Genomic DNA, 25,059 nt, shown 5'->3' on the forward strand with positions numbered 1-25,059 from the left:
GCTACAAGTTAATTTAAATATCAGTCAGAAAAAGGGACAGAATTGAAGGTGTGAAGTGTGAGCAAAGGTATGGTTATTAGATCATGACAAAGTAAAATGTACTTGGACATCTATGAATCAAAGCATGCATGTAACTTTTCTCTGGCATATTTGTACGCTATAGGCTTAATTAGTACGCGCACGATTAGACGAAAACAGCTGCCGAACTCCACGCAGGAGAACAATGTAAACACTGTGCATTGACAAATGAGAAAAGGAACGTTTTATGTTCGTAAGTTGTTAGCGAACTTTTTAACATTGTGTCGAAAATGTGTTGACATGGGCAGGTTGGCGTATTTTAAACTTCACCTAGGCTTAACGAAGTAGTTTAAATTACAAAAATGTGATGTGCTAAGTCTGTGTTTTTCAACCTTTTTTTTTCTTGTAGCGCCCCTTTTACGTGTTCGTAATTTATAAACGCCCCCTCAAAGCTGACAAAATCAAAACGATCTTGTTTCGCGATCAACTTCAATGCGATAATTGAGAGCAGAATGTTGAACAAGCTATATTTTAGCACTTGATCATAAAAATTCTAATGGTTAATTCAACATGACACCACTAACTGCAGACAGTGCCCATTGCTTTTAGCTTGGTACCCGTGAAGGGCTAAAACTGCAATTGTTTTGTTTGCTGTACAAAAAAAACAATGTAGCAAGCGCAAACGTGTGCGGTGATCTAGCCTAAGCAACAGGTGTATATGCAAGGTGCAGAAACAATTTTTAGTGGGGTCACAAGTACTTAAAATGCGAAAAAGACATAAAAAATGCACATGACACAACTATTCGCTGCATTGATGTCAGTATACTTTTCACAGGGTTCCTATCGAGGTGGACCTCAAAATACTGACAACCGATTTCATACGTAACGAAACAAACGTTTTTAAACAAAAAAATGCTTTTATACTAGCCAGTGGCGGCTCGTGCCTACAATTTCTGGGGATGCTGCTCCAAATTTTAGCCTTTATTAGACATGTATAAGTTGGCCACATTTCTAGCTTTCTAGGCATGTTTTGTGTAGAAAAACAAGTAATACAAATCTTAATTAGCAACTCCATTTTGACGGAATTTGCAGAGCACAGCTCCACTATAACTTATTGACGCCATAATTTCTTTTAAAACAATTTAAAAAATGCCGATCAAGGCGGAAGTTATGCTTATTATATATTGCTAAAGAATAAAAAAGAAAAGTTTCGATAAAAAACGTTCACTGATGATGACAATTTTTTTTGTCGAAACGTCTGTTTAAAAAAATGAGTACGTTTTATTCTACATCCTTGGCAATTTGGTTTTTAATAAATGTTTCCAATTAATTAATTACTTCTTTACATAATCAACGGATAGATGCACAACCTACGTGAGAGTGTTTTGTTGTCCCATATAGTTTTAGTTGAGTATAGAGATGTAAATAATCCACGGCGAGCAAACCGTTCATGTAAGGTTGCGTGGCGTAATGTGATGCATTAAAATTGTTTTTAACACCATGGGCGCAAGACGACCGATTTCAGGCATCAGCTATCAGACGGATAATGTGGAATCGGGTTTGGATGTAGCTTGACAAAACAAAACTATGACATTTATTACCAAAACAATAAAATAATGGTTGCAACCACTGAGCTCTATAAACACTGGATTGCGCTACTCCGTTGAACGGTTGGGTGATTTTTAAAGCCAATTAAACGGGCAATGGAGAGAGAGTGGAAAAATTACGATAATTTTTTGTTGATTCTTGTGTTCTGCCCTGTAGCGCAAACCATTACACCCCCCCCCCCCCCAAAAAAAATAGGACAATATGTCTGGTATTCAAATCCACTTGATTCTTGAAGTGAATATATGCCGCTGGTAGCGTATGGTGAAGCTGACTTGATGATTTGGCAGTTTCGGGGTTTTCCTTAAAGACCGGGTGACCAGTAATTACTCGTAAACAAATGAACAAAAGAACTTACCTTGTGCATTTGTTCCACTTTCATTCTCACAGTACGTTTTTTCTGTGACGAGTTTGCATTTTTGGCAGAGGGAAACTTGCACCAATGTGAAAAATATCACGACTAACTTTGCAGCTTTCATGTTTTGACAGTAACATTAATACGGTCTGACTGCTGTGCGAATGAGAAATAGTTTAAAACCTATGTTGGCTCACTTTTTTCATCCAAACCGATAAACAACAAATCGTAGCCCACGTTTGCAAAGTGAACTAGCAAAGCTTTCAGCTTTTTATGGCTTTATAAACGTGTACAACTGATGCTGCGACGGCCCAAAGTTTGACACCGACATCACGGTTGACATTTGTTTCGGGAAATATTTAACGATGCGGGAAAACCTTAACACGAATAAGGAATGCAACTTTTTGCAGCAGACATTTTTGTGAAATTAAAATTGCGTTTTCGTGACAACCAAGTTATTTTAATTGACTTTGCTTGAAAAAGAAACTGTGTGCGTGCGATGTTTGCCAAAACAATAGAACTGATGTTGGAATTTTTTTCAATTAGTGTGCACAGTGCATAAGAACGCAATTGGCTGGTTTGCATTTCGGTTACTATTTGCATGTTACCAAAGCGGTCTTTTGAAGTCTTACCAAACGGCTAATTTGTTACGTGATTGCAGACGCCTTAGGGTTCCCGTTATACCGGAAGCAATTTTGTTACTCGTTCGCAATAAGAGCCTTTGTTGTTTTCTTGTTGGTCTAGTAACGAAATTAAAAGCCTTTGCTATAATCATTACATTATCGCAGTCGCTAAAAACAACGTCTCTTGATTGTGGCAAAGTTGGTTATTGCGTTTTTTTTGTATACACTATCATAAACATATATTTATTAAGGAAAAAATGGCCCAAATAGACTTGCGAAATGCTTAAGTAATCAAACACGACGCTTGTTTGTCACTTTTTTATCGAATTTTATGCGACTTTAGGTGTCAAACACAGGTATAAGTGATCTCACTGACGATGACATTAGCATTTGCCAAAACGTTTTATTAGTATTAAAGCGTGTTGCTTTTTAAGTCTATTTCGGTATTTTTTCCTTATTAAACGTATGAACAGATCCGTGAAAAGTGTTCCAAACGAATGTTTAAACATTGGTTTTAACATTGCTTGACCTGATATACTTGCGTCTCTTTCGACTGTCGAAACGTTTCCAATACAAGCTTTATCAGAGATGTTGATGTTGTATTTATCACAAAAAAAGCACATTACGTGCGAACACCGGCACTTAAAACAAGGACTGCCCTAGTTAACAGGTCAGTCACTATGCCAAGAATACCTATGCGTGCTTTACAAAACGATTGCAATCATTGCTTTTTACTCAATAAATCTCGCACTCTTAACTTTTGGTCATTTCGACTCATTTTTGTAAACTCATGTACAACCCAACCTTACATTTTGTCGATAGTAGCATATAACTCAGTGCAAATAGAATCATGTTTCGTTTTTGCAGAATTTGCAGCAGCCGAGTGCGTATAGGTTGCCTGATATTTCTGCAGTTTGGAAGTTTATGTTTATATTTTGCTGTAACAGCCCTTACCATATATTAAAAGCACAGTACCAACTAAAAGCGGTTAACGACAGGCGCATTTCCTTTGTTTATGGCAGCAGCAGGAACTTGTAGCGACATTGAATAACGTTATTCAATTTTTGGCTTTCCTGTTTCAACTATGTTTTAAACTTTTGATCTTGTTATTATACCGGATTCTTGGTACGTGTGGTATGGCACAACAACTTGTTTGCTCAGAGCAGCAAATGTGCATTTGCTTTCGATTTGCTGTGTAGACAATACGAATTTTAAACTGTGGCAGAATTAGTGACTTTGTTTACAAACCGTCTACTGTTCGAGGGAACTAAAGTAAAAAAACTCAAAGTACTTACCGTGCGTATGTTGGAATATTATATATTGTAGTCTACTGAAAAAAAATAGCTCTCAGATTTACAGTTTAGTTACAAGATGACGTCTCTTTCTGTGCTAGAATTCCTGTTGCTTTTCGCCCAAACTATAAGTAAGTGCTGCATTATGTATCAGACCGAAAAAGTCAGACAAAACATGGTCAGTTGTGGTAAACTAAAAGGCTACCACTCGTTTTGAAGAAATTGTGGTTTATGCTTCTACACCTAGTCACTACTGTAGGGATGGTCAACCTATGGCGCATGCGCTAAGACTTTTTTGCCTTATTTACAGGTTGAGAAATACGACTAAGTGCAAATTGTGTGAAAATTTAAATACGTCTTCGGAGTACAACAATGCTGAAAGAAAGCAATTGTTCGCGGCCGCGCACAAACTCGATTTTTTTTTCTTTTGATTGTGGTGTAACAAACTTCCCTCCTGAACACAATCCTGAACGCGGAAAAACTGAGGCTCGGTCCAGTCAAAGAATAAAACAAATTGTCAAATCTATTGCAACGTAATAAAGTCTGTATTGGCCTTATAAACACCATTGTGTCCAAAATAATGCTAAAATATTCATAAAATATCTAAACGAAAATTTGATTGGGTGAAGAGTAGAAACATTGTTTCCGATTCGACCATTCAAACTCGGTAAAACTCAGCAGTTTGTAAAAGTCACAAAAAGAGATTGATAGCGCATTTGAAACCCTATGTTGAAAGGTTGAAGCACATGTGGAAAAAACATGGTTTGAACACGCAACTGAAGACTTACAGATCATGAAACGGAGCTAGCATCTATTTTGAATGTGCAGGACACTACCAAAAAAGACTGGTCCACTTGTGTGAGGCTGTAAACTGCCCAGGTAACAAACCAAACGTTCTACAAATATTTTGTGTCAATAGTGTTTTTTTTTTGTTCGATGATGTATACGTAATTCGATTTTTCTCAATAATGTTTATGTTTGATTCTTTTTCTTATTAAATATCCTGTCGTAATTTATGGTTTTGCAAAAATACATGGACTTTAAAGTCGTAGTTAACTAATCCCAATATTTTTCACAATTTTAATGTGGGCTTTTGAGGTAGCTATCGTGGGCAAGATTACAAAATATGGAAATCACACACCACTCAATTCATTGTGTATAAACGGCAATTCACAACTGCAATAGACAACGAATTTTACGATTGATATTTGAGAATACGATTGGAGACTTCAAGCTGTGCGTTAGTCGCCCTGGGAGTTTGACCATGGGTCACTGAGCTGGAGACAGATTTATTGAGATTTTTAGATTGTTCGACTTGGGCGCAGCAGTACATTTAAGCAGACTTGGACAACTAGATTTTTTTTCGTTTTTTTTTAAATAGATTAGAATTTTCTTAAAATCTAGAAATTAAACTAGAATTAGATTTAAGCCAACCAACTTTAGTTTGTTTCAAATTTAAACTTATAGATTTGCACATTTAAAACAATACGATTCGGTGCATCTAAAACGTGTTTAAACGGAGCTGAGTGCCAAATTTTACTGATAAACGTGTTTCAGTGATGTAGTTTGGTCTTGTTAACTGCATGGTTTTGTGCGCATTGGTTAAAAAATGCATGCTCAGATCACATGCCAAAAAGTGCCGTTGGAGCGATTTTCGGAAAACTGTGAATTAGATTAGAATTAGAGCTTACTCGATAATTCTAAATTAGATTAGAACTAGTGTTACCGCCATTTTGCTCTAATTTGCCCAACTAGAATTCTAGTTTTCCAAGTCTGCATTTAAGCAACCCTGATTCCAATGTCTAAAAGTATACATATCAAAGTATTTTGTTATAAATTTTACAGTATCCTAAAACATTGGTTAGACATCGTGACCTTTTGCGTAAAACAAGAACAGCAAATTCGCAGCGGGCTGTGCTAATATTTTCTGTTTGTTTAACTTGAAGCTCTTTAAGTTAGCATAGTCTTACCGCTTTATGGTCGTTGTTTAGCTACGGTTTGCCAACACAGCATACAGTCATTTTATTATTAAAACCCGGCGTATTGCCTTACATTGCCAAACCTAAAACAATTGAAAAGTTAATGTTTGGTAAAACTTTCATTCAGATTACTATATTTTGAACGGCTGAAGAACACTGAGAGAGCAAATTGTATCATTAACAAACATCGACCCGGAAACAGCATAACATTGAAATCATCTAATTCATTTCGTTCATACCATAACAATCATTCAATTTCGACGTTCATTCCGTTGCTACATGCTCATTAATTTTACTCCTACTGTTCATTCCGTCCCGTCGACCCATTCTTTCTATTATGATTGTTCATTTGGTTAATGCAGCTTCCATTCGTTCCATTCCGACAGTTTATTATGTTTATACTGCTTAGTTCGTTTCATTCCGAAGGTTTTTTTCTTCGGAATGTTTTTCATTCTATTTATACAGCCTCATTGATTTCATTCCGACAATTCCTTCCATTTCTACAGGCCCATTGATTTCATTCCGATAGTTCATTTTGTTCCTGCAGCCCTATTCATTTCATTCCGATAGTTAATTCTGTTCATACAGCCCCATTGATTTCATTCCGACAGTTCTTTCTGTTCATGCTGCTTTGTTTATTTCATTCCGACAGTTCATTCTGTTCATACAGCCCCATTGATTTCATTCCGACAGTTCATTCTGTTCATACTGCTTTGTTTGTTGCATGCCGACAGTTTATTCTGTTCATATAGCCCCATTGATTTCATTTCGACAGTGCGTTCCGTTCCTACAACCTCATTATTGATTTCATTCCCACAACACCGTCATTCAGGTCATTCCGACAGCTCATTCTGTTCCTACAGCTTCATTCCGACATTCATTCTGTGCATACACCGTCATTCATTTCATTCCGACATTTGATTCTATTCCGACAGTGTTCATTCCATTCCGACCATTCCGTATACTAGTGAGCGTTCCGACCATTCATCATTCCGTAAATTAGTGTTACCCTAGCAATTGAAACTGGGTCTTTAGTGCATTGTGATATTCCATCTAGTTTTAGTTCTGCAGGAGCTTTGTGTAAAGTTTGTTTTTGTGACAACAAACTATTGATAATTTTCCACATTCCACCAATATCATTTCTGTGAGTTCATTTGCAATGTATTTATGTTTAGCTTCTCTCAGAATGTGGTTTAGCTTGTTACGATACTTTTTATATTGGTCATGTTTACTTGTACTTGAAATCCTTGACCTACATAAAGCATGATACATTTTATTTTTTACTGTGATTGATTTATAAATTCGTTATCCAAGGTTTCTTGGCCAGTTTTCTTCCTCTTCTACTCACTGTGGTCAGTGGTGCATGGTTAAATGAAAAAAATTGATGTAATATAACAGTGGTATTTTCATACCAGAATCTTCTATATCTCAAATAACTTCTTCACTGATAAATTGGGTCTCATTTTTAAGGATTTTTCTGTTCTATGACAGCAAGTTGAATGCAATAAAACAAAAGTTGGCAGGTAGACATTGTTTGTGTAAAAGTGGTCAATAAGAGTTTGGCTGTGGTTCTTCAAACGAGTTGGTTGACATATTAATAATGAAAAATCATAAATTTGTAAAGAATCTGAGAAGTTTTGAATACTTTTTACTTCCTTGTATTGCATGAGATCTATGTTAAAGTCACCACATATATACATGTTACAAGTGGTCAATAAGAGTTTGGCTGTGGTTCTTCAAACGAGTTGGTTGACATATTAATGATGAAAGATCATAAATTTGTAAAGAATCTAAAAAGTTTTGAATACTTTTTACTTCCTTGTATTGCATGAGATCTATGTTAAAGTCACCACATATATACATGTTACGGCGAAAAATTGCTCCCCTTTTTTAATAATGTTAATCGTGTGAGACCATAGAAATCGTTTGTAGTGCAGGGACGAAGTGGGTGCGCGCGTGCTGTGTTGTTTCTTCTGCTTCTCGTGGTTCGTATCGGTCGTCTGCAGTAGGGAGTAAGTTCATTATCACGATGCTCAACGCTTGCTGCATAGAGCAGACATGATCCACTAAAAAAGTTCAATTTCGTTCTTGTCTTTTATTCTGGTTACACAACACACATCAAGTCTCATTTATCTCAAGGAAAGGATACGATGGAAAAGAGAAAGATCAACGACAAACATTGGCTTTTTAAACTGAAACTCATTTTTCGTGCGATCATTCCAGAACAGTACCTTCTTTTACTCACATCGGTTATTAGTTTGTTTTAAGTTAAACGCTTGCAAAGATATGCAGCACTGCGATGGATTGCACAACTATGTCGAAACACCCAGTTTACGCAACAGCCTGTCTTATGGTCAAGCTGTTGGAACATACGAGGTAGACGGGAACATGTAACAACGACACTCAATATGTCCTTCCAAAAGTTACTGAATCATAAGAACCGATGGAACAGTAAAGTTACACCGCTCGATACCATATGTCGCAAAAGCAGCACATAAATTCCATGGAACGAAAAGTCATGGTTGCAAAGTTACAATTTTCTATTACTTAATGCTTAGCCAAACCAGAGTGCCAAAATGATGGTTTGAAAGCACGTGACCGCTATAGCAGCGTAACACAAGATTCTTAAATGAGCGACTTGATCTCTCGCAAATAACTAAATTGTATCTGTTATTATCTGCTTTAGTAATAATGCATGTGTTTTATTTAGGAATCAATATTAATTTAATACAAACAATTATGTAAATGCGGTGAAGTTTCTATAAAGCCATAAGTATTCGGTGAGTGTGTCAATGCTTCACTTCGCTGTTTCAGTTTGTGACCTATTTGTGTTGCTAAAAGAAAACGCGTGTACGCATGTCTCCGTGATCTCAATTTCGGATGAATATACCATCTTGCTGACCGTACATGTCGTTTGAGATTCTTATACAGCTCACTAAAAACGGCGGTCACAACCATATTAATGGCTGTGTGTTAGTTAGTGGTCATTGTTGTAAGCATTTTTTTCTTTTTGTTGTCCAACCAAAACACTTATCCTTATTACCAATTTATTTTTCGATTGTTATGATTTTGCCGTGTTTGCAACCGTTTTTTTTTTCGAGCCTGTGTATTTTTCCCGCGTATTTCAGTGCCACATTATCACTTCGGGCTGTTGAATTTGATCCGTGCAAGTAAACAAAGTACACATAAGATACCATCTGCTGTTTACACTCATGTGCATCAATGTGTGACGAACATAACGTCACAATGGAGTTGCCAATTGAAGATTTGTATTACTTGTTTTTACACAAAATAGAAGGTGTTTCTATATATTGCCAATTTATATTTTCTATAAAGGCTTGAATCTTGGAGCAGCACCCCCAGAAATTTTCGGAACAAGCCGCCACCGTGCAAACCTAAAAACTAATGCAGCTCACAAAAAGCGTGGCGTTAAAAGCACACGCTCTCTCGCGGATGAATATATCAATGCGTCCTCGTCACTAACAAAGGAGAAATGAAATAACCAAGCGAAACAATTCGCTGTGAGAGTCAGGCATATTAAGTTTAGAAAACTCGAGCATGAGGTTGGGGAAATATCAGTAAAGGATCGACTAATTTTTGGGCAATGAATTGCTCTGACGATTTCATTTTATATTTTCCACTGTCGACCAGATACGGCCAAGCGTTTGGTTAATAGCTCGTTGGTCTGAAGCAGGGGTGTCGAATTCGTACACGCTGCCCTGCCATTTTTGTGTGTAATAACTTAAAAAATTCTACCTACTCATTTTAAACTTGCCGTTGCTCTTCTGGGGATTGGATATTGGCAAATACAAACTCTATCGGCCAAAAAGCTATCGGATTATTTTATGCCTAAAACTATAAATGTTTCTTTCGAATCTAACTGCTTAAAAAAGATCCCAAGCAATGTGCGAAAAGTTTAAACATGTGCTATGGGGCCCTCGAGGAACATTTTTGAAATTATCCTGCCTATCGTAAAAAAAGTTTAGTTACGTTTGGTTAATACTCTCTCTTCAGATACTAAGATGCAAGCCGGAATTGGAGGTCGTTTGACGCAACTGTGGTGATTTCTAGACCAATGATTGTCTGCGTAGCAAACCTTAGTTTAGGCTTGCGATTTTTTGTCTGGGGACTGTCATATTCAATCGTGCCACGTGTTGGACATCCCTGGTCTAGGGTCCTTTCGTATTTATGAAGGTTGACCAACCCCGAGGGGTAACGGCACCGCGTTGTTAGGCGTGACGTGCCCGAAATTCATCGGTCTGATGATTTCGTTTTTTGTGTTTGTTTTATTATCGCATTGAGTTTTTTTCGTATCGCTTCGTTTATTGGCGTTACAATAAACAAAAGATGCCTTTCGTATTGATGAAGCGTGATCATCCTTTTCGTCGCCCCTTATGTTGTTGTACAGTTACTGAAAGTTTGTGTAGTCACAAGCATTTCAATATGACTTGTTCATGCTTTTGAAAGTGATTTTTAAATCTTTTAAAATTTTTGTGGAATTAAGTGCCTTTAAATTATACATTCTATTCTATTGCTGTTAGTAGATTGCTAAGAATAAAACAATCATCTGCTACATCATTCATTCAGGTAAGCCGAGAACAGCAGGCGAGTCTATTCGCACAGCTTCTGTGACATAATAAACTAATTTCCACCTAAACAGTGTTATTGGAAGCCATATTGTGAGATTGAATCGGTTCATTCGCTCCATAACGTGGTATTATAAGGTGTTTGATTACTGCTTATATATGTATATTAGTAACATACACAGATGGAAAAATGCGACCCAATTAAAGTTTGCAAAGCATATCGCATCTTACAGTCACGAGCCTAGTCAACGCCCGATTGTTTAGACAAGAGCCCAATAACCGGTTGACTTGTCATGCGTTTAAAAGTGGCCAACCTTCACCGATCACGTCTTTTCTTTAGCTGTTATGCACCAGTGGTCGGTGAATCTTTCCCATTGTTGTTCGTGGATTATTTTGTGAAATGCTATGTGCTTTTATATCGCTGTAGTAAGTCTGCCACAGTCCGGCCCGACAAGCTATTTGGTGTGGCCCACACCTACACACTAATTAAGAAAAAACACTATTGTGCACATGTAAAAAAGTTATGTGGCCCTCGCTTGAGGTCCGAAATTGGTTATATGGCCCACCGACGAAAAATGTTGCACGCCCCTTATCTGTTTGCAAAATGTTATTTCAAAATAAAGTTCACGTTATACGTACAAGCCTGTCACAAAAGCAAGACAAGACTGTCGACAGGTCTAGCTTGACCCTCAAACAATGCGACTGGAAATCGACAGTAATCCCAGTAAGGATTACTTTGAATACGGTAATTCACTCAAATAAAAGTAAGAGCAGCGACTTAAGGAAACGTATAAACCACATCGTAACTACTGCAGCGGTGCATAAATATTTGTGTCGACTACACCACATACAAAATGTTCCCCTACAGAGCATAGGATTGCTTCCGAAGTCCAATTACCTTCAAATGTTTTTGAATAAAGGCCCTGCAAGGCCTGAAACTTCCCCTACGGATCAACACATTTTAATTTTTTTGGATGTAAGTGACGTCCTATTAATAACCAAGGTCTTATGACGTAAATCGATTGTCATTTTGGTATCAATGCCTTGTTGCGATATAGTAAATATCTTAAAAAGCAGATGTAAGACTTAACTAACACACGAAATATTAGACCAAGTCTTTAAGCGCTGTGTGTGAGAATACGTTGTTCACGCTACTTAACCGTGACGACAACGCACTGACGTCACTTTAACAACGGTCAAATTATACGCGTCGGTGCGCACAGTAGGAGTTCCAAACATTTCTGGTTGTCTAGTTCTATTACGAGTGGTAAGTTTTAGTCGAAACGTATTGACTCATTTCTTTCGGCGGGAAAGGAAATTTTGTGCAGTACTGCCACTAGACTAGTTAAAAAATACTAGATTAGTTGACTAGACTAGTTAAAAAATATTTTTGTTTGGAGCAGAAAAACTATGCAGCATTTGACTCGTCCCTGCTTGCTTACTCTAATTTTGAAAGACATATCAAAACGTACAAAAATCGGAGGTCGCAAGTACACAGCTAAAATATTCTATGCGCAGCAACTGGTCATATTAGCCCAACAGCGATGTAAAGTTGGTGCGTATATTAATCAATTTTGTTGTGGCGCTTTGTTTGCATTCTTTGTTAAGAAAACACAACCTGAATATTGTACCAGTGATCTGTTTGTTGTGCTCGTGGTCTGTTATTCGATAGACTTAACTGATAAGCAAGCTTAACTGTTAAGCAAGCAACGTACCTGTACCACGACGGAAATTTATCAGTTTTTTAAACAAACGAGGCTTGAGAGTTTATTTTAGGTCGTTCCCGCACTGCTTCGTTTTTCAAAAGAAGCTTAAGTTTGTTTAAAATTTTTGTTTTAGCACTGATTAGTTTGTCTAATCAAGTATTTTGATCTATGGTTTGATGTTATAGTTTAATTTCAGTTTTAACATCGTATGTGTGAAGGGGCTTATTTACGAAATTTTATTGAAAAACAAGGAGATTAACTTTTAAGCCTAAACGAAATACAAGATCCTTGTCAACCTCTTGTTTGCGTAAGAGTAAAATGTTGGCTAATCCGGATGCGTTTGGCCCAAAAACATTTTTCGGATTAGACGAAGATCCGGTTTATCCGCTGCCGTTTTTGTGGGATAGACGTTCATAAAAAATACTCCCAGAAAATAACCCGTTCAACGTTCCTTTTATGCAGACACGCTATGCGGCATTTAGCACGTCCCTGACTATGTGCTCTGATGTACTGGTAAATTGCTTCCTGTAATACAGGAACGTACAAAAGGCGCAGCTGTGTAAAGATTTGAACGTATACCGTTTACTTTCATTGCAAGCAAAAAGTTTTGCTTTAATCGTTATACATTTTTGCGTTCACATTAGTTTTAACTCACTGTACATCTGTTGTAATTTTATGGTTAACCCAAAAGTGCATAATTTTGCGATGATTTGTCATTAACAGATTTTGCATTCATTTAACTAGCAAACAACCTTATAACGCCATCCATGACCAATTGCCTATTGTGTTTGTTACCTTGGCCTTTCTTGATCTACACCTCTCAATCACACTTTAGGGCTTTTCGAAAACGATTTGGGTTCGGGCTAGTATTTTTGCAAGAGAAAGATCACTTAAACTAATTGCCACGATTATCTTAACTTTCACCGACATAGAAAATTACAGGTTTGTTAGTAGGTTGACATTCTTTGTTCATCCTTACATACTTAAGTTAGAAATTCTATTGTAAGTGGGTTTAAGTGGTATGAAAGCAACGGTTAACGAAATATAGTTTTCGAATTTATTAACAACTACTGTGTCTCGGAACAATTTTTTTCTACTTGACGTTTTGTTTTTTAATAGAGTCAAGGTAAAATGTATAGTATATAATGTGCAACTTTACGCCGTTCCAGTAATATTGATCACCCAACGTGAAGAGAAATGAATTTCTGGGATTCAGACTCCAATCAATCATCCTCGCGAGGTGAAAAGACCTTTGGTTTGTCTACAAACATCCAACAAACTAGCAGAAATGAACTTTCAATAACACGCAAGTCAACCCACAATAATAAGAAAGTTTCTGAAAGTGGAACTGCGGAAAGGCACGTGTTGACGCACACCAATGAAAAAGCCCATGAATGTCATGTTTGTGAAAAACGATTTTATAGACGTGGAACTTTGAAAAGGCACATGTTGACACACCTAAGTGAAAAAGCCCAAGAATGTCATGTTTGTAAGAAAAGATTCACCCGAAGTGATTATTTGAAAACACACCTTGTTACACACACCAATGAGAAACCACATCGATGTGACGTTTGTGAAAAACGATTTTCCCGAGGGGGAGGTTTGAAGACTCACATGCTGACACACACCAAAGAGAAACCTTACAGATGTGATGTTTGTGACAATTTGTTTAGTCTAAGAGGAGGATTGAAAAGACACATGTTTATTCACACCAAAACCCCTTCAATGTCATATTTGTGGGAAAACATTTGCTCTAATTGGAACTATGAAAATACACATGCTGACACACACCAATGAAAAAAACATATATGTTATGTTTGTGAGAAAAAATTTGCCCGTAGTGGAACTTTGAAAACACACATGCTGACACACATCAATGAAAGAGCCCACAAATGTCATCTTTGTGAAAAAAGATTCACCCGAGGCGATTATTTGAAAACACACCTGGTTACACACACCGGCGAGAAACCTCATCGATGTGATGTTTGTGACAAAAGATTTGCCCTCCGTGGTTCTTTGAAAAGACACATGTTAATACATACCGATGAGAAACCTCATCGATGTGATGTGTGTGACAAAAGATTTAATATAAGAGAAGGTTTGAAAAGACACATGTTGAGACACCAAAGAAAAGTCTCATTGATGTTTTGTTTGTGAAAAACTATTAGCCCGAGGTTATTACATGAAAATATGTTTACACACACTGAAAAAAATTAAAAACGCACAACTTCCTCCTTTAAACCGAACAAACAGATTTGTTTTGGCAAAAGTATCCCTTATGTCGTCACACAAACTTTGATTAAAACACAAACACGCATCTGACTTATCAAAGCAATCCGCTATACTGTCACAGACTTGCTTGGGTGATATTATCAACTTTTTATTCAGCCACTAAAAATGTCTAAACTGTCTGTAGACAAAACGAAGATCAGATTTATCAGAACATTGAGCCACTAAATCGTAAATGCTGGTTTAAGGAAAAACGCAAACAGCTTGTCTCGATGATCCAGGGATCCAGGGCAAACCAAAATCTCGACGTGATTTCGTCGCTACAACTACAAACTTTGTCACAAAAGTTGCTTCCACATATTATTTCTTAGTTTTTGAAAAAGAAAATTTCCTTAACAAATGTTTTTGTTTGTAGATCTTTAGTTAATAATCACATTCTTGCTTTCACAACTATGAAATAGATGTAGATTCATGTCGTTTGCACCAAGATGAGGTTGGTTTCAATGAATCAAACGACTTTGCAATATTATAAGCGTGAAATTTCGCAAATAACATTTCAAATTACAGTATTGGTAAAAATCATGATTAAATTTGCATGCGAGTCGAAGAATCGAACCTTTGCATTTACATCAATAAAAACGTTAACAGAATACAGCTTAAAGTGCAAATTTCAAGTTACCTTAACGGGGTCGCCTTTAGGTGTAAGATGTCTATCTTTGGTCGCATCGATGTCGACTGTATTGTGATTTCTATGGGCGGCTCCTGCAATGAATTACAATACGGATGAAATAGTCAATGAACTAAAAAGGAAAAACGAGAAATCGAATGACTGCAAAAAAATGTTTTAATGCCACTAGGTTTTGGTTCCAATGTGTTGTCCCTATTAGGCTGTACAGGGCCCAAAAGTAGGCGTTTTCAACCATCTAACATTCTGAATTGACCTGCTTATATACACGACGAAAGTCGATTATGTTACCGGTGTGTCAAGGCAAACGTCGATTTCAAAATTCAGTAGCAACTTGCAAATTGCCAGGCGAACTTCCATCAGGGCGAATCTCATTCCCACACAGTTTCTTGGCCCAGCACCAAACGGTTGGAAAATCATTGGGTCGATTTTGCTCATGTCTTCCATTCTGATTCAGCAAATAATACATTACGTAAACATGCGGTGTTGTTGTTGTTGTTGGCAGAAAACGGTGTTGTTGTTTGGTGGTGCATTAGGAAGGCTATGTTAGAATTTGGAAACTAACACTTTATTTGTTCAATAAAATTTTAACAAATTTGAAACCTATGTTATCCCACATAAATCAAAATGGACTGGAAGTTATTATGTTTCAAAAGTATCTTTTCGTGAAAATCTGGAATGTTTTGAATAATTGTAGTGGTGATAACAGCTTTTGTTTCAATGAAAATAGTTTTTAAGCAACTTTTTTAAATTGAAGACGTTAAAATTATAGCTATTATCATCGCCAGTTGTTTATTATTTTGAAATTAAGTGTTACCGCTCTGGCAAAAATCGTTCCGGTTGCTCCCAATATTCCTGGCCTCGTGACATTCCGTAAAGTGGAATATCGTAGAACAAAAGAACCTATGCAATAAATATCTGCATCAAATGATGCCCACTCACGAAAGCTCTTTAAAACAGTGCATATAAAAAACTTTTATCACCTTTCTGCATGTCTGACTACCATCTGTATTGGAAAACTTTGCTTCAAATACCTTTTTAGAATTTTCTAAGCAGAGATAAACTTCTCCTTCTGTGAGAGATGTCTCACTTGCATCGAATAAAATAGAAGAACAAAGCCGTGGCCTTAACTTTCTACCAACGGTAGTTGTTCTTGGGCCCCCTAACAGAAGCGTAGGAGCTACGAAACATGGAAAAACGTTTCTTGACAACAGTATGTCTTCGAAGAAAGTGCAACAATTGCTTCATTCTCAGTTAACAGAGACATGGGGAGAGACGATCTTGATGCTTTCGGGCTTGGGATGAATTCCTAACCAGCGACACTCCGATTCATTGATCAACTAACAATTCCTTTTTTAAGTTGGGCAACCTTTTTTTCATTTTTGCCTCCCGAAAAGAGTCCACTTGAAAATCGTTGAACCTTCATGATCCACTTTAGTAATGATAGTGTTGAAATCTTCATCTGGAATGAACTCGCAGATGTACTTGGGTACAAACATCTTTTGCAACACTTGATGTTGTGAGAAGTAGAGTAGTTGGTTCATTCTTAAATATTCATTGTTTTGGAGAACTAATTTTACGAGCAAAGTTGTTGTGTTTTTCATTTATTCACAATGCACACCAAAGGAAACAAATGTAAGGAAATAAGAGTATTTGACCATTAGTTAGCAACAAACTTACTTTTAACAATCCGTTTTAATTGCTTTTTTTTAATTGCTTAACAATCCGTTCTTAACTGCTTTTCATACGCCATTTTCCCGATGGATCCCATAACTTGACAACACAGACTACATATTACATGCATGTTCAGAGTGTCTTAGATAGGTTTTGGCAAAAAAGAGTAGAAGTTGTGTAATATACATTGTTTTGAAATTTTCGTTATGTTCCCGCTTATCTTTCTGTTGTTTATTTTCTGTTCCTAAATTTCGAGGTTTCCAAAATATTTCTGTACCATCGTTCACGTAACCATAGGCGCCGAACACGGGTATGCCAGGCACACCCGGACGTAAACCTTAGGGCGGGGGTTCCCAACCTTTTTTGCTGCTCGTACCCCTTTGTCAGGTCAGAGCATTCTTCGTACCCCTAAAAAAATTCTGATGGAATTTTTCAGATGTATATTGCTAAATGAAATTGCTTTTATAGCTCCATTAAACGTTTAACCGGCATTCTTTTATATTTAAGATTTTTTCTATTTTAGACATCTAGAAAGAGCAGCAGTTTTTTCCAAAGTTTTGTTGATTGTGTTGCCCCGTTGGTGAATATTCCATGACTCAAGAAATAGTCTTTTCTCTCGGGCCACAAAAGATGCCGCATTGAAATCAACACGGTGGCCTTGTGATACCGCGTGATTGGACAGGGCCGACTTCTTCGCGTCGCTGTTGGCAACATCCCGTTGATGTTCTTTTCGGCGGGTGTTGAGTGACCTTCCAGTCGCACCGATATATATTAACGGACACTCGGCGCAGGGAATAGAATATACAACAACATCACGTTGTTCAGTTGGATGTTTTGGGTGACTCAGTAGCTTGCGGAGAGTATTGGCAGGTTGAACGCCAACCGCTACGCCGAAGTCACGCAACATACGGGGCAACACAATGAACATCAAAACAGACATGATGCTTCCAGCGTGCTACAGGCACCTGCTTAAAGATTAGAGGGCCAATCATTTGTTATCGCGCGGTGTTTTTGTTGCGTTGTGGGGTGCTTGCGTTCTATTATTTTTTCCTTTGTTTATCGTGCACTTTACTAGTCGCATTCAGTGTTATTTACCCTGATGAAGACGACCTGAAAAGGACGTCGAAACGTCGGAATAAAATCGCATTTGCCAGAAGAGCTCTTTAAACATGATACTATGCCTGGCAGCAATAGCATATACAGGACCAGTGGCGCCGTGAGGTTTGAGCGGTGCTTTGGGGGATGAAATAATGATGAGGAAGGCTTTTGTGAATTGATCCCACTCTTGCACCCTCTTAACATCTTTGTACCCTAATGAGTTACATTAAACGGAAGATATTTCAAATACCTTTCAGATAATATAGGTGGTATTGGTGGTCTTTTTCTGGTCCGACCATTGATGCAGTTTTCCTGTGTTTTTGCTGTATTAACATATTTGCTCGTGTATGAAACTTACAACCAAACGAAAGATATTGTACATATCTTTAAGTTGATGTATAATTTATTATCTAACAAAGAGTTTGATAGTATTTACAAGGGGTTAATAAATGTAAAGTTCATCTTGCTCCCATTCCTGGAGAGGATGCGAGTGGTTTAATGGTATTTTATACATAAACCACATATCCAGCCAGTGTTTTTTTTAAGGTGTTTTGGGGGACCGTTTCGGAAATTTCTCCAGCGGTTTCCCAGAATTTGGACTTGCAACTACAATAGAAAAGTAATGGTTGTTTCTCGCTATGTCTTGTCGACAATACGAATATAGCCTACGATCAATAGTTCACGTCCGGAAAAAAGAATCAGTGGAGGTACAGCTAACAGCTGAATCAAAGAGTTATTCACAAAAGGAGTGCACCTTCGATACTCGTCAATGTTTATCTGAATTATGGCGCATATTGATCAGTTTTTACGTGTGGAAACATAACAAGCAGAAGCCATTAAGCAAACTTTGTTTGATTGAGCAGCAAACTTGTTTGGCGGCCGTGTTGGGCAGGTTGTTTGGTCGCTGTCACAATCATTTAGGCTGTGCCTTATCGCAGTGTTTCTTAATCGGGTGAATGGTTCACCCCAGGGTGAATAAAATTTTTGCAGGGGTGAACCAACCAAAAGGGGTGAATAAGGGTGAACCGTCAGGTGATCAAACAGAAGTGATGCAATAGCGCAAAACCATAGTGCTCAGTGTGTCACGAAGGGTTTAAACCAAGGAGTCGAACCGAACCCGAACCGGAAAAATCAAACGGTTCGACTCCTTGGTTTAAACTTTAAACCACGAATTACTTAACAGAGGCCGGGAAGACGCTGAATGGGCATTGTAGAGCTGGAGGGATATTGTCTACTTGAATGCCATTGTTATCGATTGTTCTAACAATCTCCTCGCTCAACAAACTGCAGTCATCTACAGCAGTTTTAGAAAACTTCTAGAAGAGATGGTCATGTTTTTTCATAGTTGTGAGCTTTTTTTATGGTGAACTTGTTTGTGGTAGGCAACAATTTACTGCATATATTGGTTGTCCAGTTCAGTAGTAGTGTTGAAAACTTGCAGTATTCATGTCTTAGCTAGATATGTAGCCCAGTTAGGCTAAGGCTTTCAGGGTTTGCTGACCAGCCAAAACAACCTTTTTTTATAGCCTATCACAGAAGTCAACTGAGTTAAAACCGTGCCTATTACGAAAACATTGCTTTCGTACTGTAATTATGCGAAAACCCCGAAGTACGGTTGATGCTCTCAGTTTCTTTTCGTACTGTAATTATTCACTAAACTCTTATTGATAAATTTTAGATAAAAAACAGCAGTATGTCTAAGAAATATGTTCAGAAAATAATTAATTTTGGTGCATGCAGTAATGACACTGAACCAGACAGGCAACCAAGGCCAGCTGCATCTGCGTTAGAGTTAAAAAAACCTACTCCAAATAGGAAAGTTGGTAATGAGAATACTAAAGTGAAAAGACGAAAATGGAATGATGATTATATCAAATATGGCTTTTTTCTACCCCAAAGTGAAGAAACCAGCCTTGCGCCATCTGTTCAATGCATGTTTTGTAGTGCAACATATCGCAACAACTGTTTAGCTCCTTCAAAACTACGCAATCACTTGCAAAACAAACACGCCATTCATCAAAACAAGTCTGTGCAGTTTTTCAAGAACCAACACGACTACTTATGCAAGCAGCAGAGTGCTCTTAAATCATTGGTTAGAAACACCTCAGCCAACACAAAACCTTTGCTTTTTTCTTCTTTTCAAATAGCGCATGTGCTTATGCAACAAAAGAAGCCATATAGCGAAGCTGAATCAGTTATCAAACCATGCTTGAAGATCGTAGCAAATTTGTGTCATGGCGGAAAGCAAGCCGTAGATAAAGTGGAACAAATACCATTGTCCAATGATACAATGACAGTTCGAGGTTCCATGATTGCTGACGATATCAAGCAGCAGTTAATTGCTAAACTGAAAGAAGCACCCTGCTTTGCATTGCAGTTTGACGAAACCACAGATATTAAAAACGATGCCCAACTTATTGTCTATTGTCGGTTTCCAGACAAAAGTGTTAAGAAAATTGTTGAACACTTCTTGTTCTGCCTTCCGGTTGGTGTGCGGACTACTGGGCAATTTATTTTTTCTAAGCTAGACGAATTTTTTCAAAATGAAAATTTATCGTGGCAGAACTGTGTTGCTGTAACTACAGATGGTGCAGCAGCTATGACAGGAAAACACAGAGGTGCTACTGCACTGATCAAACTTAGGTCCCCAGATTGCAAGTTTTTACACTGCATTCTACATCGTGAAGCGCTAGCTTCAAAGAAACTGAGAGCACATTCCTCTGATAAGGCGAGTGAGCTTGATAAACTGATGAGTGATGTGGTGAAGATTGTCAATGCTATTCGTCCAAAAGCAAAAACAAGTCGATTGTTTTCTAAACTTTGCGATGAAATGTCTGCAGATCACAAAACTCTGCTTTTACATAGTGAAGTTCGATGGCTTTCACGAGGAAAAGTTCTTCAAAGAGTTTTGTTGCTGAGAAATGAACTGTATGAATTTTTTAAATCTCGCAATGATGAAAGTGGAGTACTTTTTGAAGATGATGTTTGGATATCGAAATTGTATTACATGGCATCAGTCTTTAATCATTTAAATCAATTAAATTTGTCACTTCAAGGTAAAGGTGGCGACATCTTTGATGTCTCAGGGAAAATAGAATCCATGAAACTGAAGATAAAAATGTGGCAAAGCAACGTTCGCAAAAACAATCTCTCAAACTTTCCGAATTTGGGAAACTATATGAAAGAATGCAACTGGGAAGATAATGCACCAGAGCTTGAAAATAGGATAACAACTATAATACTGGACCATTTGCAACTCCTAAGTGAAAATTTCGAAATGTATTTCCCGCCAAAACTGCATCAAGACTTGGAAAAGGAAATGTGGATAATAAATCCTTTTATTGCTGATCATTTGTCCCAAGCAAACCTTGGAGACATAATGGAAACACTGTTGGAGTTACACAATGATTTTTCTCAAAAATCGTTCTTCAAAACACATCCCTATTATGGCGATTATTGGGTCAGCTTGCTCGAATCCCCTGAGTATAAGACGATTGCTTTAAAAGCCTTGCAGGAACTGGTGCTCATGCCTACTACTTACTTGTCAGAAAAAGGATTTTCATGCCTAGTGGAACTGAAAACTAAAAAGAGAAATGCACTGAAATGTGTGGACTCATCGATGAGAGTGGCATTAGAAGGACTGATTCATCCACGATTTGAAAAACTAGTTGCGAAAGTTCAGGAGCATCCTAGTCACTAGTAAACAATTTTCTGCAGTAAATCGACTACTAAACTGTTGTTTTTTGGTGTTTTTTTCTTATTGTAATAGTGAAGTTGGTTTGCACTGTGTGTATAAGTACAAATTTGGTGACTGTGTTTTGTGCTTTTGTAGCTTTATATCTCTGGACTCGAGAAATTGTAGATTTGCAATGGTAAAACTTAGCTTGAGTTGATCTTAACAAAAATCAAAACAACCTAAGTTATTTTGTGCTGTTATATATAGACGAGATAGTTTTATCATATCATGGGACAAGGGTGAATAAAATCTGGAGATGGATGCTTGGGGTGAACAAACCCAAAAAAGTTTAAGAAGCACTGCCTTATCGAATAATTCATTTTCGTTGCGTTGATTGTATGTAGTTTAAATGCCTAGCTTTGTACCGCATCTTTAGAGATTAATGTTGGTCCTAAAGTAACCTTTGAAATCAGAAATAACGTAGTAATTGCTTTTCTTGCGAAACCTAGATTCGAGTTAATTCTATTCCTTCCCTGACTTAAACTGAATATTATGAAGCTAATGATGTCATAAACGTATTTGCTCAACCTGACGTTTTTAACAATTGTTTGTGACGTTTTAATGCGTCATTTGCAATTGCTATTGTAAATTACATCTCCCTTTTTACCAGTTCTCTGACGATTTTGATCAGCGATCTCAGAAGTAGAACTATTCAGTCGTGTTGCAATGTATTGTAAATAATATCGATTTCGCCGATATAATGGCATCCTCAGTTCTAAGCAAGAAATAAAGCAATATCTTCCAGTGTAAATACAAGCTGCCGTTTTTAGCGACTATAGGCCCTAAAATTTGACAAAAACAAGTATTTGTATTGTACTTCAAAACGACCTTCGTCGAACCCCTGATTCGGCGTTGCCAAACCCCTGGGGTTCAATCGAACCCCGGTTAAGAACCACTGGTCTATGCAGACCAACGATCACGGTACGGCGGATTTTCCACCGAGCCTGTGCAGCTCAGCTGGAGCGCGAATCCTGGAAAGACTACTGTCGTGGGTTCGAATCCCACCGCAAGCTAGATTTTTCTAGCCTAAGCCTTGCCATATGATGGTGAATGCTTGGTGCTCGGTTGAGTCGGTATGGCGCCTTGAATGTGCCTGGCGAAATGTGATTTCTTCCGATCGTTTCAGAAACTGTGATTTTTCTGATCCGCTTTTTTTCCATGATACAAATAGTTACGACTTCACCATTTTACGCTTTATACGTTTTGGGAGCCAGTTGATACTGTAAGTTGACACATTTTTGTTTTGTGAATTCGGTTTATTTTTGAAGGTGCATGATTTCAAACATGCCTTATGTTAAACAAGTAACAGTTGATTGGTTGATTTATTCTTAAATGCCTGTACGAATTTTAAAAAAAACTCACATCATCCCTGAAACCTTCTCAGCCTGCACAGTCGGGTCAGGGGCATTACGAACACATCTCGCTAAGTTTAGCGAGCTCGGTATTTACGCACGACCTCGTTAACTCGAGATTTGGTATTACGAGCCCCCGTCTCGCTACACGGGCCTCGCTAAGTAGCGAGGAGCTCAGACCACTCGCTAACGCCGAATTATTCCGGACAAAGGCGCACAGCTGCTTCAGCAAATAATAATGGCTGCCTATTTTGCTGTAAAACGCTCAAATAAACGAAAAAATGTCAGACAAATCCTCTAGAAATGTCGGACGTGGAATTAGTTTCAGAATACCGAATGCCGAAAGCTGTAATAATGAATTTGTGCAACCATTTGCACGAAGATTTAAAACCGAAAGGTGCCAGTAAAAGATGTCTTCCAGTGGAAGAACAAGTTTTGATATCAACCAACTGTTAGTGTGGTACTAAGTCGATTTACGGACAGTTTGATTTAGAAGAACATCTTTTTGTTAACAGAAAGAGTTATCATTCCATCAATGTGCAGGCAAGTTGTATACTTTTCCCTTGTTATATATTGGTTTCATTTTTAAATCATTTTTGCAGGCTATATGTGACGCTAATATGGTGTTTTTGGATGTGGTATGCAAGTGGCCTGGCTCATGTCATGATTCATGCAAATGCTGACATAGATTCACTTTTAGACACCACCACAACAAATGAAAATCATGACTTGCTCTTAGTACTGTGAGAGATTCGATTATTTCCATATTCCAATAAAGATGTTTGTGTGGTTGTTTGTTCCAATAAATGTTTTTCGTGGTTGTTTATTGCAAAAAGTGGCAACACAGAAATGAACTTGAAAAATAGGTAACAGAACACTGAACAAATATGAAAGTCATAAGGTAGGTAAGAATAACAGTAAAGAATAGGAAACTAATAAAGTAGGGCAATTAAAAACAGTGAACAAGAATGAATAAAACCCGGACAGGCTTGCACAGCAGTGAAAGCAGTAAATAACAGAAAATTGAAAAACACATGCAGAAAAAAGCTTACTGTAAAAAATGCTTATTAAATCTAATCATCAACTGTAAAGGTTGACTGCCGGTTAATTCAACTTTACTGGTTTCAGACAACTGCAACTTTTGTCGCTTCAAATCATTTGCTATTATCATTTGTTCCAACTGTTGCTGTTGAATTATAGCTATGTTTGATTTTTGGACATAAATTTCTTTTTGTATGTCAACTATGTCCTTTTCTGGATCACGACGGCGGCGCTTTGCTTTGGGTTGTAATGATGCTTCAGAGTGTGACGATGCAGGGCTCACTGGTTCTTCAATTATTTCAAAAAGACTGTCATCTATAGTCGAACATGTGAATGCCACCGGTTCTTCCACATCTTGAGGTGCTTGGCTTGTAGTGGCAACCTGGGAAACACTTCCTACAAAAAAATTAGGCATTGCAAGTGTACGAACCATTTCTAACATAACAAAGGGTACTTAACTGTCACTGCTTTCAAGTGATGATGCACCTTTTATTCCATACACTGCCTGTTGTCCAATTATGTTAATGACTTGATAATGAACATCTGAAGGCGGTGTAGCTTTGTTCACACCACCACCAGTTTTAGTTGATTCTTTTTTCCATTCCGACACTAATTTTTTTGCAACACTTTTTAGATCCCACCACTTCTGTTCCTCTTGCTCAATTGTGCGAATAACACCACTGATATTGACTTAATTAACCTGTAAAATATCATAATCTATGTACAGCAGTAAAAAAAATATTGCTCACAAATCTTACCATAGTCGTCACTATTTTCCAAGCTTGTTGTTTTGAAGCAACTGTAATTTCTGGTGAAAATGAACCCAGAATGCATTTATGCTTCTACTTCAACAGCTGTCCATCTTGGAGATCGCTTTTTTACAATTTTACTGCGCTTTGCACCCATAATCAATTTACTTTTTTAAAAAAACAAAGCTTACCCAACGACTAAACACAAGAATAAAATAATTCGGCGTAAAACTTCCAAAACAATGCCGCCAATGTTTACGTGAAGCTCAACTGCTAACAAAAACGGCATTCCACAAGATGTCGCATAGCGCGAAAAAGCAGATACCACAAG

At 37.6% G+C, this 25,059-nt stretch overlaps 2 protein-coding genes and 1 pseudogene across 3 annotated transcripts; 2 read left to right on the top strand and 1 right to left on the bottom strand.

Annotated features, from left to right (window-relative positions):
* The first annotated feature begins 11,442 nt into the window (after positions 1 to 11,442).
* LOC145220068 (uncharacterized) lies at positions 11,443 to 15,089 on the top strand. Its single transcript, XM_080087366.1, has one exon. The coding sequence runs from the start codon at positions 13,362 to 13,364 to the stop codon at positions 13,959 to 13,961; it is 600 nt and encodes a 199-aa protein (XP_079943492.1). The 5' UTR covers positions 11,443 to 13,361; the 3' UTR covers positions 13,962 to 15,089.
* A 4,454-nt stretch (positions 15,090 to 19,543) lies between these two features.
* On the top strand, positions 19,544 to 21,550 carry LOC145219496 (SCAN domain-containing protein 3-like). The gene has a single exon (XM_080086860.1). The coding sequence runs from the start codon at positions 19,544 to 19,546 to the stop codon at positions 21,548 to 21,550; it is 2,007 nt and encodes a 668-aa protein (XP_079942986.1).
* A 2,436-nt stretch (positions 21,551 to 23,986) lies between these two features.
* Positions 23,987 to 25,017, bottom strand: LOC145219497 (uncharacterized; annotated as a pseudogene). The gene is made up of 4 exons (XR_013857917.1): positions 24,988 to 25,017; positions 24,738 to 24,821; positions 24,439 to 24,679; positions 23,987 to 24,375 (listed from the first exon to the last, which is right to left on the bottom strand). The product of XR_013857917.1 is annotated as an uncharacterized LOC145219497 (transcript).
* Between the last annotated feature and the right edge of the window lie 42 nt (positions 25,018 to 25,059).

The sequence above is a fragment of the Phallusia mammillata genome, chromosome 3 (assembly GCF_965637545.1).
Source record: "Phallusia mammillata chromosome 3, kaPhaMamm4.hap1.1, whole genome shotgun sequence".
In the NCBI taxonomy this organism is placed as follows: Eukaryota; Metazoa; Chordata; class Ascidiacea; order Phlebobranchia; family Ascidiidae; genus Phallusia; species Phallusia mammillata.